We start from the raw sequence: 20,064 nt of genomic DNA on the forward strand, positions 1-20,064 counted from the left end.
GCTGGTGGGGCGTGGCTTGGGCATAGTGAAGGTGCAGCAATTTGCATATTACTGTTTTATTAGGTAGGATTTAATGTTCTTATTACTTCTTTGCTTCTAGTGTTCCTCTTTTGTGCTGTGCCCTTCCCTCCCCAGCCTGCTCAGTGCTGGCAGTGACTGACTCTGGCCCTGGGACCCGCAGCCTCCAAGCTTACCTTTGGTGCCTCTTCCCGCCTCGGCACTGCCCCCTTTCACTTTAACCTCTTACACATGCAGGATGAGGAATGGCAGGCACAGCCAGGCACAGCGTCTCAAGGCTTACGAAGGGCGTCAGAGCCATGATGATCATATTTGCAGAATCAAAGATTGATGCGCTTGCCCTAACCACTTCACATGTATTTGGGGGTGCTTGAAACAAGTATTCCCCCAAGTCTAGGACAGTGACCATGTGATTTGTAGTCCCAGGGGATAGTCTTGGTGTATCTCCTTAGACAGGAAGAGTAGTAAGTAATATGTGTCCTAATGTGGGAATAATTGTAGAGTAATTTTAACAATAAATGTAAATTAGAGGACTAGTCTATTTATTCTAATTGTTATTTTAGCTATTATAACTTTCAAATACAGGCCAAAAGTGAACTTTTCTAATTTCCTTATACTTACTGAGAAATTTGTTCAAGCATGCTTGAATTTCTTTTTTTCTTTTTCTTTTTTTTAAGCATGCTTGAATTTCAACAAGACCACTTGATAACTGAACAAAAGAGTGGTTTGCCTTCCTTACTTACCCCAAGCAAAATCAGCCTCCTCATGGAGGCAGTGAGAGGTGGGGAGTGGAGAGAAGAGTAAATGCAAATGAATGAGCAAAATCAGGGGTAGCTCATTCTCCTGGGTTTCTCTGTTCGCCTTTTCTTCCTCCTCTCTTCACCACCCTGCATTGGGTATTACAGTCTTCTTTATTCTTGTCAATCTGTAAACTGAATTTTTCACTTTTAATTTGGGTTGCAGGAGCATCTTTCTCCCTGTTCAGATAAGGATTTAGATTCGGGGTAATGTCCTTTCTGGATGTATTCATAGCTCTGCTGTCAGTGAGCTGCTTGACGTGCTTCAGAGAAAGCGTTGATTGATTTTTTTTATCTTTACTTGAGAAAAAAAATTAACGTGTTTTTTCCTTTTCCCTTTAGTTGCTGATCATCTGGGCTGTGACCCTCAAACCCGGTTCTTTGTCCCTCCTAATATCAAACAGTGGATTGCCTTGCTGCAGAGGGGAAATTGCACATTTAAAGAGAAAATATCACGGGCCGCTTTCCACAATGCAGTTGCTGTAGTCATCTACAATAATAAGTCCAAAGAGGAGCCAGTCACCATGACTCATCCAGGTAAACAAGCAAAGGAGGTGGTAGATTTATTTTTCCTCCTAGAAATCATTGCCTTATAGGTAGGCATTCCTCTGCTGAAACCATATTGTTTTCAACATAATTCTGTCATTATGTTTATTTTTGATATTACCATTTGTCTTTTCCCCTTAGCTGAATTTTTTTTCTTAAACAATGGCCATAAGAACCTATAAAACTTGTACTTACTAAGAAGCTGGCTGTGATGGAATCATTAGTCATTTTACATTTCTACATTTCGCTTGGCAGCTTTGAAAAATAGCGTATTAGGTTTGGAATCATTCATCCAGGTATCTCATGGATTCTCAAGGCTTACCTCTTTGAGAAGATGCTTTTATCTTGTCAGAATCAATTTTGAAACTGACTTTGGTATAGCATAATTACAGTTGGAACAATATTATTAATTTCTTGCAGAAACATTTAGGGTATTTCTAATGTAACTGTTTTAATAACAATAGTTTTAATTTATTGCCAGGCACTATAATATGAGCTTTTTTTGTTTTTAAATAGACTTTATTTTTAGAGCAATTTTAACAATAGGAAAAGGATTTATATTATAATTAGATACATAGAAAATTAGAATAATGTGGGAAAGTAAATTGGTACAATACTTTGGAGAGAAAGTTGGCACTATCTGATACATTAAAGAATTCAGACATTGTAGTTCTAGATACATACTCTAGAGTACTTTTCAAACTTTAATATGCTATCAGTCACCTGGGAATCTCATTAAAATGCAAATTCTGGTTCAGTAGATCTGGAGGACAGCACGAGGTTCTGTATTTTTCATGTTTCCAGGTGATGCTAATGCCACTCTGGTCCCCAGATCTTGCTTTGAGAAACAAGGAAGTAAAGACAGGAAACATGGGTTTTAATCCCAGACTTTCCACCACCTTCCTCTGGGAGAGGCCAAGTTGCCTCCTGAGCGGGAAGGCCTCTTGTGACTCTAAGTCTAATTCTGTGCCTGGCCTGAGTCTCTGTTGTGGAGGACACGGCAGCAGGACATCTTTCTGTGCTGAGAGTCACTTGCCCTCCTGGCTCTTGCATGCGCCCCAGCTGCTCTTGCCCCTCCCCTGTGGGACAGCGCTGCTCACGTGAGGGTTAGGGACCCTTGCCTCAGAGCCGCACGCACAAGCCTTGAGGAGTGGACCCAGAGGTCCCTGTTTAGCCCGCCCTGCTCACGTGTCAGTTGTCTCCCCTTCGTTGGAGTAAAGAAAGCGTTGTGCTCTGCCTTCTAAGATGAACCGGTGCGAGTGGGGGGAAAAGACGCCTGGCCACACCCTCCGTGGCTTACCACCCCGGCCCCAGCAGGCTTCAGAGCGCCTTTCTCTGTGCCTCTGGGACGGTATTTTCCTTTTCCTGTCATGTCGTCGTTATTTGTAGACTTGATAGAGTATGGAAAGTACTGCAACTTTCTTTGACGTTTGTGTCTTACTTTCTATTCTGTGCGGTGGTCAGCAGCATCCCTGGAACGAAGTAAGAGTGCTGCACGGAAATGATGTCGGGAAGGCATGCGGTTTTGTTGAGTTTTCTTTGAGTTTAAGATACATGTGATAACTGACTTCCACGTTCCACATGGTTAAGTATCAGTATTTTGTTTTCTTGCCGTGCGGATGTTTCAAGAGGTTGCTCATGTTTGTTCTCGTCAGTGCCCTTCATTTGGTTCCTGAAGGACATTTCCCAATGCAGTGCTCTGACATCACTGACAGGAAGGACGCTCAATTCGTGGTTTTATTTGTTAAGCAGAATGAGTTAGTGGATATGCGGTAGTAAAAAGGGGAAGTTATAGGCTCTTGGATAGTTGAAAATAATGCACATTTGGGGAAAGTTAAGGATTTATTTTCCTGGTTTTAAAAAATATAAATAGATTTTACTGTTATTTAACAGTCTTAAATTAGTCAAATAATTGTCAAATTGAAAATCTCTTATAGTTTTATTTGTATCTCTGTAAGAATTTATATTCTTTTCATTGTTTAAAGAAAAGTGAGGTAATTTAGATAAACATGTATCCAAATAATGATGTTGCTTTTCTATCTTTTTCAATCAGCAGTATCAAATGCTTTTTATTGTTTCTTCAGCTGGTTGAACAGAATTAGTTGAGTGCCTCTTCACCTTTTTTCTTTTCTTTTTTTTAAATATATTTTATTGATTTTTTTACAGAGAGGAAGGGAGAGGGATAGTTAGTTAGAAACATCGATGAGAGAGAAACATCAATCAATTGCCTCCTGCACACCCCCTACTGGGTATGTGCCCGCAACCAAAATACATGCCCTTGTCCGGAATCGAACCTGGGACCCTTGAGTCCACAGGCCGACGCTCTATCCACTGAGCCAAACCGGCTAGGGCTCACCTTTTTTCTATCTTATTCTCTTAAATGTATTATCTAGTAGTGACTAGAAAATGTAGAATATTCACTAAGTGAATATAAAAATCACACTTTATGAAAACACCTTTAATATCAATAATTTGGGCTACTTAATATAAATCTGTTACCTTTATTCTAAAAGCCCATCAAGAAAATGAGTAACATGATAGTCATACTATTGTTTTAGTCTTTAAAAGTTTCTAGGTCCTAATTGAATGTGGATTTAGTTACGTCTCCGTAAAGGTGGAGCCTGAAGTTTAAATACTGCTGTGGCAGGAAGTAAGAGTTTACATTTTATGTATTCTTTTTTGCCTTAGTTTACAGATATTTCTACTTTATCTTCTATGTGATCCATATATTTTTTTAAAAAGTCATAGTTATTCCCCAAGTTATCTAAAACTGAATCACTTAGGTAGTTGCTTTTAAAAAATAAAAATAGCTTTTACAAAATAACTGCAAGTTTCTTTAAAGTTTGTGTCTTACTTTCTATTCTGTGCAGTAATCAGCAGCATACCTGAAACAAAATAAGTGTCCTGCACAGAAATGATTTTATGAAGACATGATGGTTTTGTTTTAAAATTTTTGCATAGGCTTTGGATTTTTCTTTTATGTCTCTAAACCTTAGGTGGATGTAGAGAACCCCTACCTCTGTCAGATACTTGAGATGATTTTTCTACAAGCCTTCCTTCTGCCTTAGAGATTGCAGGCTCCATGCAGTCCTGAGCAGGTTGTTGGAACTCATCGCTTGATTTGCCTTTTTATCTTTCGTGCTACCCTTTCCTCTCCTGCAGCAGAAGAGGAGGGAGCTACAGTGATATAAAGGGTCTGGGTTAAGAATACTGACTGAGGAATCAGCCCCATAGAGTACAGGTTGGGAGACATTTTTCACTTGATAGCTGTTCACATGATGATGATCCTGGACTGAATGCTGCACACTCAGCATTAGTCCCACCGGCACAGGTGCTAAGGAAGGGGGCGCAGCCTGGCTGCATGTGTTAGAGTCTGGTGGGGCTCCCTTACCCCTTGATTGATGCCTTAGCGTGCCCCACAATTCAGGTTTTTCTTGAAGGGGGTGCAGATAAAGAGGTATTTGGGGCAGGATAATTCTTTGCTCTGCAGGAAGTTTGCATTAAAGAATGGTTAGCCTCCCAAGGCCCGTGCCTAAGACCAGTGGCCTCCCTCCATGCTTGTTGCAGAGTAAAACCCTCCCCATAGACCTCAGGCTTATAGATTCTAATGTAGGCAGCTTTCCACTCAGTGTACTGGTAAATCTCCTCTGATTGGAATACCTAACTCTGTACTTAACCTTTTTTCTCCACCCATTTAAAATTATTTTATCAAAAACTTGTAAGAAAACCTAAAAGTATCTTTAACTTGAAAATGACACAGAACTAGGTGGACCCTGGAAAACATATAACAAAAAGAAAGTACTTACTAAGTCCACCTGCACGTGGTTTGTGCAGGCCTGGCTTAGGTAGTAGTTCAAGTGGAGGACCCCTACGACCTTCATTCACATAAGGTGAGTGTACACCAGCACCTGCCAGCCGCCGAAAACACACACTGCGTGGCCAGATTATTACGATCTCTGAACTCATAATAATCTGGCCACTCAGAGTGTGTGTGTGTGTGTGTGTGTGTGTGTGTGTGTGTGTGTGTGTGTATGGGTGGGGTCCGGCCAGCCTGGCCAGGGGGAGGGGACATGGGCGGTTGGCCGGCTTACCTGCTGGTCGAACTCCTGGTCGAGGGGACAATTTGCATATTAGCCTTTTATTATATAGGATATACACTGAGTAGCCAGATTATTATGCGTTCAGAGATCATAATAATCTGGCCACTCAGTGTATATTGAAAGCTTGAGCCCTAGCCAGTGGCTCCATTGGAGTGTTGTCTCTGTACATCTAAAGGTTGCAGGTTCGATCCCTGGTCAGGACACATAGGAGAGGCAACTAATTGATGTTTCTCTCTCACATCAATGTTTCTCTCTCTCTCCTCCTCCCCCCTTTCCTCTCTCTGTAAAAATCAATAAAAATATATCTTCAGGTGAGAAATAAATATATCCATGGCTTGAGCTGTATCCCCATGAATATAATATTCAGTGAGATGTTGGCCTCATTTTTTATTATTAGAAGTATTGTATTCATTTTACCATTTTATTTTTAATAAAGACATTGACAAACTGATGCCCAAAAAAGAACAGGATAGAAAAAGTCTGTAAACAGTGTTTTATCAAAAACAGGTTGGAATTTGAGCATCAAATGAATAATGATAGTAATTATTTCAGCCCATTAAATAAAACAGGAACCATGAGTTTATACTGATCTCAAAAATAAGAGTAAGTTGAAAGTTTAATTTATATGATCTCACAGAGTACTCAATAATTACAAAGGGAAAAAGAGTAATTTCACAGTGGAAATGCCTGGAGAATGGCACTTTTACCAAATGGTCCAAGTGAACTTGAGCAGGAAGGGAAATGTGCCACCCAGCGGCATACACGGAAAAGAGCACAGCATCACGTCGGTCTGTGTCCCAGAGGTGCGTGGCCTGGTCTGGCCACAAGGAAACATCAGATAAATCCAGAATGGAGGGACTTTCTACAAAGCAGCTGGGCTGTAATCTTCAAAAGTGTCAAGGTCGTGGACATGAAGGAAACTCTGGGAGACTTCCAGACTGACAGAGACTAAGGAGAAGTGATGACTAAATGCAGTGTGAGGCTCTGTCTGGACTGCTAGACAAGCATTATTGGGAAGTTGGGAAAACTTGAAGGGTCTCTCACATTAGACAGCAGTAATGTGTAAGTGTTAATTTCTTGATTTTTTTGGTGATTATACTCTTTGTTTACAAAATTTTTGTTTGTAGAATACACAATAAATAGGGGGTGATGAGGCATCACGCCAGTAACTTTTCAATGGCTTTAGGAAAAGAGGTATTAATATAGTTCCAAGATTTGTGTAAGTATTAGAGTCTTTAACAATATTTTTTAAAACGAATAATTTGGGACTCTAGGAATAGTTAATATGGAGAAAAGACTGAGGTGAGTTCAGGGAAGATGTATTTGACTATCTGAACGACTGTTGTGTGGAAGAGGGATTTTCATTGGTCCTGGGATGTACAGCTTGAAGTTGGGGTATGTCTTATATTTAATGGCATCTTACAGTTATTGAGAGGATTTTTTTTCTTCATTATACAGTAATGATGTATCTTACAGTTGATGGTATTTTACACGATAAATAAGTGAAATACAATTTATCTCTTCATTGGTGCTTCTCCAGAGAAGAGAACCAAGGACCATGAATGGGCATTTAGGAACCAAGATTTTAGTTATAAGATAGCCCTTTCCTTTTTTAAAAAATAAAACCTTTATTGTCAAAAATATTCCATATTCCCATTTTTCCCCCCTCTATCCCACTCCCACCCCTCACCCCAGGCCTTCACCACCCTGTTGTCTATGTCCATGGGCTATGCACATATGCATACAAGTTCTTTGGTTGATCTCTTCCCACCCACCCACCTTCCCCCACCTTCCCTCTGAGATTACACAGTCTGATCTATGCTTCCATGTCTCTGGATCTATTTTGTTCATCAGTTTACTTTGTTCATTGGATTTCACATATGAGTGAGATCATGTGATACTTGTTTTTCTCTGACTGACTTATTTCACTTAGCATGATACTCTCCAGGTCCATCCATGCTGTCTCAAAGGGTAAGAGATCCTTCTTTTTTACTGCTGCATAGTATTCCATGGTGTAAATGTACCACAGCTTTTTTATTCACTCATCTACTGATGGACACTTGGGCTATTTCCAGATCTTAGCTATTGTAAATAACACTGCTATGAACATAGGGGTGCATACATTCTTTCTGATTGGTGTTTCAGGTTTCTTAGGATATATTCCTAGAAGTGGGATCACTGGGTCAAATGGCAGTTCCATATTTAATTTTTGGAGGAAACTCCATACTGTTTTCCATAATGGCTGCACCAAGTCTGCATTCCCACCAGCAGTGCACTAGGGTTGCCTTTCTCCACATCTTTGCCAGCACTTGTCATTTGTTAATTTGTTGATGATAGCCATCTGACAGGTGTGAGATGGTACCTCATTGTCGTTTAATGTGCATCTCTCTGATCATCAGTGACTGTGAGCATTTTTCATATGTCTGTTGGCCATCTGTATGTCCACTTTGGAGAAGTGTCTAGGTCCTTTGCCCATTTTTTCATTAGATTGATTGTCTTCCTTTTGTTAAGTTGTGAGTTCCTTATATATTATGGGCATTAACCCTTTATCAGATGTGTCATTGGCAAATATGATCTTCCATACGGTGGGCTCCCTTTCGTTTTGTTGATGGTTTCTTTTGCTGTGCAGAAGCCTTTTATTTTGATGTAGCCCCATTTGTTTATTTTCATTTGCCCTAGGACAGTGGTCGGCAAACTCATTAGTCAACAGAGCCAAATATCAACAGTACAACGATTGAAATTTCTTGAGAGTCAAATTTTTTAAACTTAAACTGTATAGGTAGGTACATTGTTATTAACTTAATTAGGGTACTCCTAAGCTGGCCTTTGCTAAAAACCTCCTCAATCTGATTGAGGAACACTCAAGGGGCCAAAGAGCCACATGTGGCTCACGAGCCACGGTTTGCCGACCACTGTCCTAGGAGATGTATCTGTAAACATATTGCTATAAGAGATGTCTGAGATTTTTCTGCCTATATTTCTTCTAGGATTTTTTATGGTCTCACAACTTACATTTAAGTCTTTTATCCATGTTGAGTTTATTCTGGTGTATGGTGTAAGTTGGTGGTCTAGTTTGATTTTTTTGCATATATCTGTCCAATTTTCCCAACACCATTTATTGAAGAGATTGTCTTGACTCCATTGTATGCTCTTGCCTCCTTTGTCAAATATTAATTGAGCATAATGACTTGGGTTGATTTCTGAGGTCTCTGTTCTGTTCCATTGATCTACAGTAGGTCCTCGGGTTATGTCGGAGATCCGTTCCTACAGTGCGACGTGACGGGATTTTTGCCGCAAGTCGGAACCCACCTACATAAGCACCTACGTCACTCACCTGGAGCACATACACAGCAGTAATGAAGTGAAACAGTAAAAAAATTTAAAAGAAAGATAACAATTCCTGACCTTTACTTGTGATAAATACAGTAAATAATAAAAACCATAAAGCACATATGTATATACATCGAAATGACGAAACTTTTTTTTTAAAATAAATAAATGGGAGATGGTGACATAACCACGAAACGATGTACGTACCTCGAGTCCTACGACGTAACCCGAGGACTGCCTGTATATGCCTGTTCTTGTGCCAGTATCAGGCTGTTTTGATTGCAGTGGCATTGTAGTGTAACTTGATATCTGGTATTGTGATCCCTCCAACTTTGTTCTTTCTTCTCAAGATTGCTGCAGATATTCAGGGCCTTTTTTCGGTTCCATATAAATTTTTGGAGTATTTATTCTAGATCTGTGAAATATGATGTTGATATTATAATAGGGATTGCATTGAATCTGTAGATTGTTCTGGGTAATATGGACATTTTAATGATGTTAATTCTACCAATCCATGAACATGGTATATTCTCCACTTGTTTATATCTTCCTCTATCTCTTTTTTCAATGTCCTGTAGTTTTCTGAGTACAAGTCTTTTACCTCCTTGATTAAGTTTATTCCTAAGTGTCTTAATTTTTTTTTGTTGCAGTGGTAAATGGGATTGTTTGTTTAGTTTCTCTTTCTGAGAATTCATTATTGGTGTATAAAAATGCCATCAATTTCTGAGTATTAACTTTGTATCCTGCTACATTGCCAAATTCATTTATTAACCTTTTGCACTCGGATGTCGAGTGTGACTTGACACGGTTAGCATTAGAATAAAGGAATCGAGAAAAAAGCAAGCGAGTGCAAAGGGTTAAATCTAGTAGTTTTTTTGGTGGAGTCCTTTAGGATTTTCTATGTACAATATCATGTCATCTGCACATAATGGCAGCTTTACTTCCTCCTTTTCAGTATAGATGCCTTTTATTTCTTCTTCTCTGATTGCTGTGGCTAGGACTTCTGGTACTATGTTGAATAAGAGTGGTGAAAGCAGACATCCCTGTCTTGTTCCTATTCTTAGGGGAAATGGTTTTAGTTTTTGTCCATTTAGTATGATGTTGGCTGTAGGTTTGTCAGATATGGCCTTTATTATATTGAGGTAATGTTTCCTCTATTCCCACTTTGCTGAGAGTTTTTATCAAAAATGGGTGTTGCATTTTGTTGAATGCTTTTTCTGTGTCTATTGATATGATTATGTGACTTTTGTCTTTCAGTTTGTTTTTGTGATGCATCACATTTATTGATTTGCGAATATAATCCAGCCTTGCAACCCTGGTATAAATCCCTCTTGGTCATGGTGTATGATCTTTTTAATATATTGCTGGATCTGATTTGCTAATATTTTGTTGAGGATTTTAGCATCTATGTTCATCAGGGATGTAATTTTCTTTCTTTGTAGTGTCTTCATCTCGTTTTGGAATTAGGATAATGCTGGCCTCATAAAAAGAGGTTAGAAGTATTTTTTCCTCTTAGATTTTTTTAGAATAGTTTGAGGAGGATAGTTGTTAGTTCTTCTTTGAATGTTTGTTAAAACTCCTCTGTGAAGCTGTCTGGACCAGGACTTTTGTTTGCTGGGAGGTTTTTGATTACTGCTTCTATTTCATCATTTGTTATTGGCCTATTCAGGTTTTCTGATTCTTCCTGATTCAGTTTTGGGAGATTGTATTTTTCTAGGAATTTGTCCATTTCATCCACATTGTCCAGCTTGTTGGCATATAGTTGTCATGGTATTTTCTTACAATCCTTTGTATTTCTGTGGTGTCAGTTGTTACATCTCTGCTTTCTATTCTGATTTTATTTATTTGGGTCCTCTCTCTTTGTTTCTTGATAGTCTGGCTAACGTTTCATCAATCTTGTTTACCTTTTCAAAAAACCAGCTCTTGGTTTCATTGATTTTTTTGTATCTTTTTTTTTTTTTTTTAGTCTCTTATGTCTTTTATTTATGCTCTAATCTTTATTATTTTCTTTCTTCTACTTACTAATGGCTTTTCTTGTTGTTTTCTTTCTAATTATTTAAGTTGTAGGGTTAAATAGTTTATTGCTGATATTTCTTGTTTTTGGAGCTATGCCTATAACGCTACGATCTTTTCATCTCAGGACTGCTTTTGCTGTCTCCCAGAAATTTTGGGTTGTTGTGTGTTCATTTTCATTTCTTTCCAGGAAGTTTTTTATTTATTACTTTTTCTTGTTGGTAACCCATTCATTGTTTAATAACATGCTTTTTAGCCTCCATGTGTTTGAATGTTTTGGGGTGTTTTTACTATAGTTGATTTCTAATTTCATCCCACTGTGATCTGAGAAGATGCTTGATGTGATTTCAGTCTTCTTGAACTTGGAGAGACTTGTTTTGTATAGGGTTAAATGGCTTATTATTAATTTTTCTTGGTTTTTTGTTTTGTTTTGTTTTTTTGAGTTAGGCCTGTAGTGCTATGAACTTCCCTCTCAGGACTGCTTTTGCTGTATTACAGAGATTTGGAGTTGTTGTGTGTTCATTTTCATTTGTTTCCAGGAAGTTTTTTTTTTTAATATATTTTATTGATTTTTTTACAGAGAGGAAGGGAGAGGGATAGAGAGTTAGAAACATCGATGAGAGAAAAACATCGATTCAGCTGCCTCCTGCACACTCCCCACTGGGGATGTGCCCGCAACCAAGGTACATGCCCTTGACCAGAATCGAACCTGGGACCCTTCAGTCCGCAGGCCGATGTTCTGTCCACTGAGCCAAACTGATCAGGTCCAGGAAGTTTTTTATTTCTTTCTTGATCTTGTTGGTAACCCATTCATTTTTTTAATTACATGCTATTTTGCCTCCATGCATTTGAGTGTTTTTGAGTGTTTTTACTGCAGTTAATTTCATTCCACTGTGATCTGAGAAGATGCTTGATATGATTTCAGTCTTCTTAAACTTGTAGAGATTTGTTTTGTGTCCTAACACGTGGTCTCTCTTTGAGAATGACCCATGTGCACTTGAGAAGAATGTATATTCTGCAGCTTTGAGGTGAAATGTTCTATAAATGTCAATTAAATCCATCTGATCCAGTGTGTCCTCTACAGTCACTGTTCCCTTAATTTTTTGTCTGGAAGACCTATCCAGTGAAGTCAGAGGGTGTTAAAGTCCCCTGCTATGACTATTGCTGTCGATCTCTCCCTTACAGTCCTCTAGAGGTTTTTACATATTTAGGTGCTCTTATATTGGATGTACATAGGTTTACCAGGGTTATATCTGTTGGGCCGATCCCTTTAGTATTATGTAGTGACCTTTGTTGTTTCTTGTGATGACCTTCATTGTGAAGTTTATTTCATCAGATATGAGTATTGCTGCCTCAGCTTTTTTTTTTTTTTTTTTTTTTTTCCATTTGCATGGAAATTTTTTTTTCCATCCCTTCATTCTCATCCTATGTGAGTCCTTTGTTCTGAGGTGGATATCTTGTATGCAATGTATCTGATTCTGATCTGACCCTTGGCTTCCCCTAATCTGCTGTGTATTCCTTCCAATGTGTTCTTTATTAGTGCTGTGTCATTCTTTATTTATGACTCGCCTTTTTTCATAGTTGCTATCTTTTCTCATGCTGTTGAGCATCTTTGCTATCATTATTCTGAACTCTATACCTGATAAATTTCTTATCTCTATTTTGTTTAACTCTTCTTCTGGAGAATTCTCTTGTTCTTTCAAGTGGGGATTGTTTTTTTGTCTCCCCATTAGGGCTGCCTGTTTGGGTTTGTGTCTATGTATTAGGTAGATCTGCTATGACTCCCAATCAGTAGTGCAGGATTGTGTCAGATGCTGTTTCTGACTGGCCCTGAGTATCCTGTTTGGGGCTATCAGCAATCCACAGCTTGTGGCTCCCTCTGCTGGGGCTGGGTGCCTTTGGAAAGGACCATGATGTGCACCAGGGTCTGCTTTTCCTAGCTCTGGGCCCAGAAGGAGATCAGGCAAAGACAAAGCTTCCAGAGACCTGCCTCTGCCTGCAGTCTGATTGTATTCAGGCTTGATTAGCCTCAGTGTATCAACCACAGTGTGGGTGAGAGGTCTTCCAACAGGGTGGGGCAACTGCCTTCCCCCCAGGCAAAAACTGCCTGGATAGCAAAGGTCCATAGAGAAAGATGTCCTTCACAGTGTGAGGGAATGACTCAGCACAGGAAACCGAGGTGGCTGCCCTCCTGGCTCCAACCCCACAGCCCGCAAGCCTGGATTCTCCTCACACAGCTCCAGTCCACTCCGCCCTCCCTCTGCCGGAGCCCAATGTGAATGGCTGCACACAAAATTTTGTGTGTTGGCCCTTTAGGTGGGTGCTGCTTTCCACAGCCAGATGTTCTCTGGGCTTCTTTCTCAGTTCTGGTTCTCTGGGCTGGGGAGCCAGATTGGGGTTTAAACCCCAGAGTTCTCAGTGGGAACCCCCCACAGCTCAGATATCCCTCCAGACCTTCACATGCTGTCTGTGGGAGCCCGGCCAGCCTTTCGCGTCTCGGCACTTCCTGCCAGTCTCTACGCAGTCTCCACTTTCTGTCCTTGTTTATCAGGGTTCTCTCCAGCGAGTCTTCAGGGTGGCTTTTCCGTATTTATTTGTATTTTCAGTTTTTTCCTGGAGGAGTATCAGTGTAGCTTTTACTTACTCCGCCACCATTTTGAAGACTCAGGTAGCTCTTTCTAATACTCAAAACCACCTGTGCATAGAACCAGCTGCCCAAAAAGATTCAGTAATTTATAGGGGGTCTTGTATTGTGTTGACAATGACCCCAAAAACTCTTTTAACTACAAGATTCTGTGACTCTGCTTCCGGGTGATTTGTCTTCCTAATTAACCCAACCCCCACCCTCGTGAAGGAAGAAGGTGGCTTCCTCTGTGCAGGTCCTTGCTCCTGCCAGCTTTCCCTGTGTGTGACGTGGGAAAACAAACAGACTCCTAGTGCGATGCGTGCCTGCCCTCAGGAGACAGCAGGCGAAGAGAAGGAACTGACGTTGAGTGCTGGGCGGAGCCTTTGCTCTCCTGGTGAGACTGGAGAACTCCCTCAGCGCCCACATGTCAGCCTCGGGTTCGAGCTTTCGCGCAGTCACAAGTCCGTCTGTTTGGAGTCTTTGTGGGCGCTGACTCGGTACCGCGGTGCCGGTGTGTGTGTATTCCGTACGGCTGCTTTCACAGAGATAGCGCTTCACCTTCATTCCCGTTTCCACACCGGGTTCCTCTATCGCAATCATGCACTTCCTGGCCTGTCCCTTCACAGCCATCAGAGGCCTGGACTCCTGGCTTTCTCACATACAGCCCTGCCATCCCCTGGCCAGCTTCAGGATGCACGTGGAAAGTGACAATCCCACCTAAATCCCTTCCCTGGTCCTTCGACCATCCCACCTCCCCAGAAGCCTGGTCCCAGAGCTTCTTCCCTGGCCCTCACTGTCTCCTGGAATTGTAGCTTCTGACTGACGCTTGTGCCCTTTTCTCCCTCTTCCCTCACTTGGTTTTGTTGAAGCTTCCAGTTCCTTGAACCCTTTCTCCATTATCCCCCTCCAGACGCCATTCCTCCACTTCAGACGGCACGTGGGCCACTATTTTAGTCACTTGGTCAGTAAGGAGTGTCTGCTGTCCCCTGACCGTCAGTTACCTCGGGCTCATTTCGCTCCCAAGTGCCTTGAGTGTCAGGGTGAGGAGTTGAACTTTGTTTAGCTGGCAGGCGGGGTGCATCAGAGGCTTCGAACAGAGGAGAGAAATGACAAATGTGTGTTAGACAAACCACCGATAAATCTTAGCAGGAAGTCTATAATTGATATAACCTGTCATCTACATCTATCAGAATTACTGCTATACTCATTTCATAAAAGAATGGAGCATGTTTTCCCTCTTGAATTCTGTAAGGGCTTAGATAAAGATTGGGGAAGGACCTCAGTTAAGTCAGTGGGAGTGGAGAGGAGGCCTCCGACCGCGAGTGAGCAGACTCATTGAGACACGAGCAACAGGGCGCCCTCATCTGTGAACCTCACTGAGAGGGTGTTTCGGAAAATCCCTGCGTTACACTTAACGGTTCCCTCAGCAGCAGCCATTCTAGAATTTTAAAGCAGTTCTCATCTCTTTCACTTAAAGCATATAGTGTTCTGCTTTACATATAAATAGGTCAGTGGGTTCTGTAGGAATAATTCTCATGCCATTGACAGTAACCTACCGGAAGTTACAGAAGTATCCTTGGAGCTATCAACAACCCACATTTTAATGTGAGGATGCAGCATCCCTCCAGAAATATCTTCTTTTATGGGAAATTTTCTAGAATTATCTAAGAGCTTTAAAATTTCTTAAAACTTTAGCAGTTGATTTGAACTGAACAAACCAGTTTATCTGTGAAAGCATAGAACCTCTGCTAAGTGAGATTTTGCACAGGGATTTTCCCCCCTTAAACAGGTAAGCTTATAGTAAAAAAGCAGAAAGGAAGACAGCGTACAGGAAAAGCCCCTCTCCCCCCCTGTGGTCTGGTGCCTCACCCAGCTCGTGTGCTTTCTGAGTCTGCCTTTTGGGGTGAAAGAATCCGCTGTCCCGCTGGACTGGGCTTGCTCTGAGATTCCTCCCCAGGAGTGAGAGACAGTGCGGAGCGGGTAGATTTCTGACATTTCCCAGCGGGGAGGACTCCCCAGCTGAGGCACGAATCCTCGTGGAAGCCAGGAGGATTGTGTTGTCCGCAGGTGCCTGCGTGCTTCCCAAGGTGTGGGGAGGGACTACAGAGAGGGAATGGCAGTTCCAGAATGCTGTGGTGGGGGCTTTTTGGTTTCCTCCGTAAGCTGTACAGTTACTGAGCATCTACCATGAATTCTGCAGGTAATATCACTTTTTTTTGGAAGAAGAAACTGAAGTTCAGAGATGTTAAATGTCATGCTGGAATTTGAATCTAGACATTCTGACTCCAGTGCCCAAAGGAGGTTAAATCTGAGCTTCCTTTTGTTGGCCACTGAAAATTGATTTTGTAATCTGGGTTATAGCAGCATTACCATATTTTCCCACTTATCTTTTTTCCCTTTAAAAAAACAGACTTGCTGGTAAGGGGGTAGGGGGACTCATTTTTACAGAAAAATTGCCCATCCAGCAGTTACATAATTTTAAAACAGAAAGTAAGATAGATACAAAAATATGTTCGTGCCTCTGATTATAGAACACTTTTACACAGTGTAGAAGAAACTTTAGCATTAGAAAACCACTATTTTCATACAGTGTAGCTGATTCAGGTGGGCATCAGTGGGTGCTGAGTGCATTGCATGAGAGCTTATTGGAGAACTGGATATTCTGAAAGTATCACCCCATGGTTTGCTTATTAATTAAAAAGAGAAAAGCATTTGTTTACAGTGGAGAGATCTGGCAGGTAGCAGACTAGCCAACTGGTAAAACTTGCCATCACCAGTAAAGGCAAAATTCTGTGTGCACGCTCGAAGGCCAGAATGTCCCCTGTGTAGCATTCCTACCAGAAATGTTTACTTCTGAGATCTAATCATGAAGAAACAATCAGATCCAAAGTAGGGACATTTTCTAAACATGGCCTGGACTCTTCAAAAAGGTCAGTGTTGTGAGCAACCAAAAGTAACTGAGGACCTGCTTTAAACATATTTTTTAATATGACTTCATTGATTTTAGAGAGAGCAAGGGAGAGGGAGAGAGATAGAAAAGTCAGTGATGATAGAGAACCATTGATTGGCTGCCTCCTGCACGCCCCCCACCAGGAATCAAGCTCACAACCCCACCATGTGCCCTGACCGAGGAATTGAACTGTGACCTCCTGGTTCAAGAATCGACAGTCAACCACTGAGCCACACCGCCCAGGCCACCTCTGCTTCAGATAAAAAGACACTAACAAGATAATTAAGCACATGCCCACAAACCTGATTGCATCCTAGGTGCTAAACTAAATAATTCTGAAAGTCATTATTAGAGCTAGGCAGAGATATTTGAGTGTGGTCTGTATATTACAGAGCACTGTATATCAGAGTTCATTTTCTTGAGTATGATAAATGAATTGTGTCCTGTTCTTAGGAGATAAGCTGAAGTATTTAAGGAGGGAATGTCATGAGGTTTGCTTGCTCTCAATTGGTTCAATAAAATAAATACATATAGAAAAGGTAAAATGTTGCCAGTTGACAAATCTGAATAAAAAGTGCATGTGTGTTCATGTAGTATTAAATTTTTTTGTGGGCTTAAAAATTACCACGTAAAAGGGAATTGTGTGTGAAAGTAGCCAAACTCAAGCAGTGGGAGCATAGATTCACATTAAAGAATAATAATGGAGAATATTTTGGGGGGAAAAAAAACAGGTGAAAGCAGGGATCACAAATAGGCTTTTACTTAATTGTCATCTCTGGTAAAGTATTCTTGGCTGCCAGGCATATTGAAATGCATGGATTCCGAGGCCACATCCATGATTTATTAGCAATATTTTGCCAAGGGCTTGGGATGTGAGAGTGGTGATGGATGTTCCAGATATTTGTCCTCTCACCTTGGTTTAACCATTATAGTCTAACTAGAGGCCCGGTGCATGAAATTTCATGCAGTGGGTGGGGGGGCAGTGTTTTCTCAGCCCGGCATGTGCCCTCTTGCAGTCCAGGACCCCTCGGGGGATGTCCGACTACCGGCTTACACCCACTCCCCGGATGTCCTAAGCCGGCAGTCGGACATCCCTCTCACAGTCCAGGACCCCTCGCTTCTTACTGCCCGCCTGCAGCGAAGGTGGGAGAGGCCCCCCACACCGCCTCTGCACTCGCCAGCTCTGAGCGCGGCTTCTGGCTGAGCGGGGCTCCCCCTATGGGAGCGCACTGACCACCAGGGGGCAGCTCCTATGTTGAGCATCTGCCCCCTGGTGGTCAGTATGTGTCATAGTGACTGATCATTTCACCATTCCATCAATTTGCATATTAGCCTTTTATTATATAGGATTAGTCCTTAACTCTTATCACTCACTACTTGATCTAATCCTAGTTTTATCTTGAAGCTTCCATTTTTCTCTGGCATTAATATCCCCTCGGGAGCTGGGCCAAGTCTTTTGCAAATCTTTTATCTTATTTTTTCCATCACCGTTTATCTCCTCTATGTCCTCTTCCACCTCCACCACCCCCACAATCACCACACTGTTGTCCATGTCCATGAGTTCTTTTTTTTCTTTTTTGCTCAATACCTAACCCCTCTCCCAACACACACCCCAACCACCAGAACTGTATGCCTGCTCTCTGTCTGTGAGTTTGTCTGTGTTTTGCTTGGTACAGTTTGTTCGTTAAATTCCACGTATGAGTGAAATCATATGGTACTTGTCTTTCTCTGGCTGGCTTATTTCACTTAGCATAATGTTTGTTCTCCAAGTCCATTCATGCTGTCGCAAAGGGTAACATTTTCTTCCTTTTGATGGCAGAGTAGTATTCCGTTGTATAAATATACCACAGCTTTTTTTTATCTACTCATCTAATAATGAATACTTGGGCTGCTTCCAAATCTTGGCTATTGTAGATAACGCTGCAGTGAACATAGTGTGCATATATTCTTTCAAATTAGGGTTTTGAGTTTTTTTGGATAAATTCCCAGAAGAGGAATCACTGGGTGATAAGGAAGTTCCATTTTTAATTACTTGAGGTAACTTCATATTGCTTTCCACAGTGACTACACCAGTCTGCATTCCCACCATCAGTAAGTACCCTAGGATTCCCTTTTCTCCACATCCTCGCCAGCCCTTGTCATTTGTTGATTTGTTAATGGTAGCCATTCTGACCTGTGTGAGGTAATATCTCATTGTGGTTTTAATTTGCATTTCTTTAATGATTAGTGATGTTAAGCATCTTTTTAAAATATGTCCTCTTTGGAGAAGTGTCAATTCAGCTCCTTTGCCCATTTTTTAATTGGACTCTCTTTTTCTGATGTTGAATTTTGTAAGTTCTTTACAAATTTGGGGTATTAACCCCTTATCAGATGTATCATTGGTGAATATGCTCTCCCATTCAATGGATGTCTTTTCATTTTTTCTTTTTTTTTTTTTTAATGAATCTTTATTGTTCAGATTACAATTGTTTCTCCTTTTTCCCCACATATCTCCCCACCACCCAGTTCCTACCCCCCCCTTCCCTTACCTCCCCCCCCCACTGTCCTTATCCATAGGTGTATGATTTTTGTCCAGTCTCTTCCCATACTCCCCACACAGACACCCCTTTCCCCCTGAGAATTATCAATCCACTCCCATTCTATGCCTGATTCTATTAAGTTCACCAGTTTATTCTGTTCCTCAGATTTTTAATTCACTTGACTTTTAGATTCACTTGTTGATAGATATGTATTTGTTGTTCATAATTTTTATCTTTCTTCTTCTTTTTCCTCTTTTTAAAGAATACCTTTCAGCATTTCATATAATGCTGGTTTGGTGGTGATGAACTCCTTTAGCTTTTTCTTATCTGTGAAGCTCTTTATCTGCCCTTCAATTCTGAATGATAACTTTGCTGGGTAGAGTAGTCTTGGTTGTAGGTTCCTGCTATTCATCACTTTGAATATTTCTTGCCACTCCCGTCTGGCCTGCATGGTTTCTGTTGAGAAATTAGCTGATAATCGTATGGGAGCTCCCTTGTAGGTAACTAACTGTTTTTCTCTTGCTGCTTGTAAGATTCTCTCTTTGTCTTTTGCTCTTGGCATTTTAATTATGATGTGTCTTGGTGTGGTCCTCTTTGGATTCCTTTTGTTTGGGGTTCTGTGTGCTTCCTGGACTTGTAAGTCTATTTCTTTCATCAGGTGGGGGAAGTTTTCGTTCATTATTTCTTCAAATAGGTTTTCAGCACCTTGCTCTCTCTCTTCTTCTGGTACCCCCATAATTCTGATGTTGGTTCGCTTGAAGTTGTCCCAGAGGCTTCTTACACTATCTTCAACTTTCTGAATTCTCTTCTCTTCATGCTTCTCTGGAAGAGTGTCCTTGGCCTCTTTGTATTCCAAATCTTTGAGTTGATTCTTGCAATCCTCTAGTCTGCTTTTGGGTCTCTGTATAATATTTTTTATCTCAGTCAGTGTATGTTTAATTTCTAGTTGGTCCTCATTGAATTTATCGGCCTTTTCCATGAAATTCTTGAAAAACCTTATAACCATGGTTTTGAACTCTTATGTCCAGTCGCTTGTTCTCCATTTCTTTGGTTTGTGATCTGTTTCCTTGCCTTCTCATATTCTCTGCTTCCCTAAGTTGGTAGGGTAGTTTTGTGTACTAGGTGTCGTATTGGTTCAACGGGTCAGCCTCCCAGTTACTTGAGG

At 41.0% G+C, this 20,064-nt stretch overlaps 1 protein-coding gene across 3 annotated transcripts in view; it reads left to right on the forward strand.

The window, feature by feature from the left end:
* RNF130 (ring finger protein 130) overlaps positions 1-20,064 on the forward strand; it is a 120,670-nt gene that overhangs the window by 26,111 nt on the left and 74,495 nt on the right. For all 3 annotated transcript variants that reach the window (XM_054717107.1, XM_054717108.1, XM_054717106.1), the window contains exon 2: positions 1,158-1,352. In XM_054717107.1, coding sequence (XP_054573082.1) covers positions 1,158-1,352 — 195 coding nt within the window. The remainder of the gene's footprint in view (positions 1-1,157; positions 1,353-20,064) is intronic.

Source organism: Eptesicus fuscus, chromosome 6 (assembly GCF_027574615.1).
Source record: "Eptesicus fuscus isolate TK198812 chromosome 6, DD_ASM_mEF_20220401, whole genome shotgun sequence".
Classification (NCBI taxonomy): domain Eukaryota; kingdom Metazoa; phylum Chordata; class Mammalia; order Chiroptera; family Vespertilionidae; genus Eptesicus; species Eptesicus fuscus.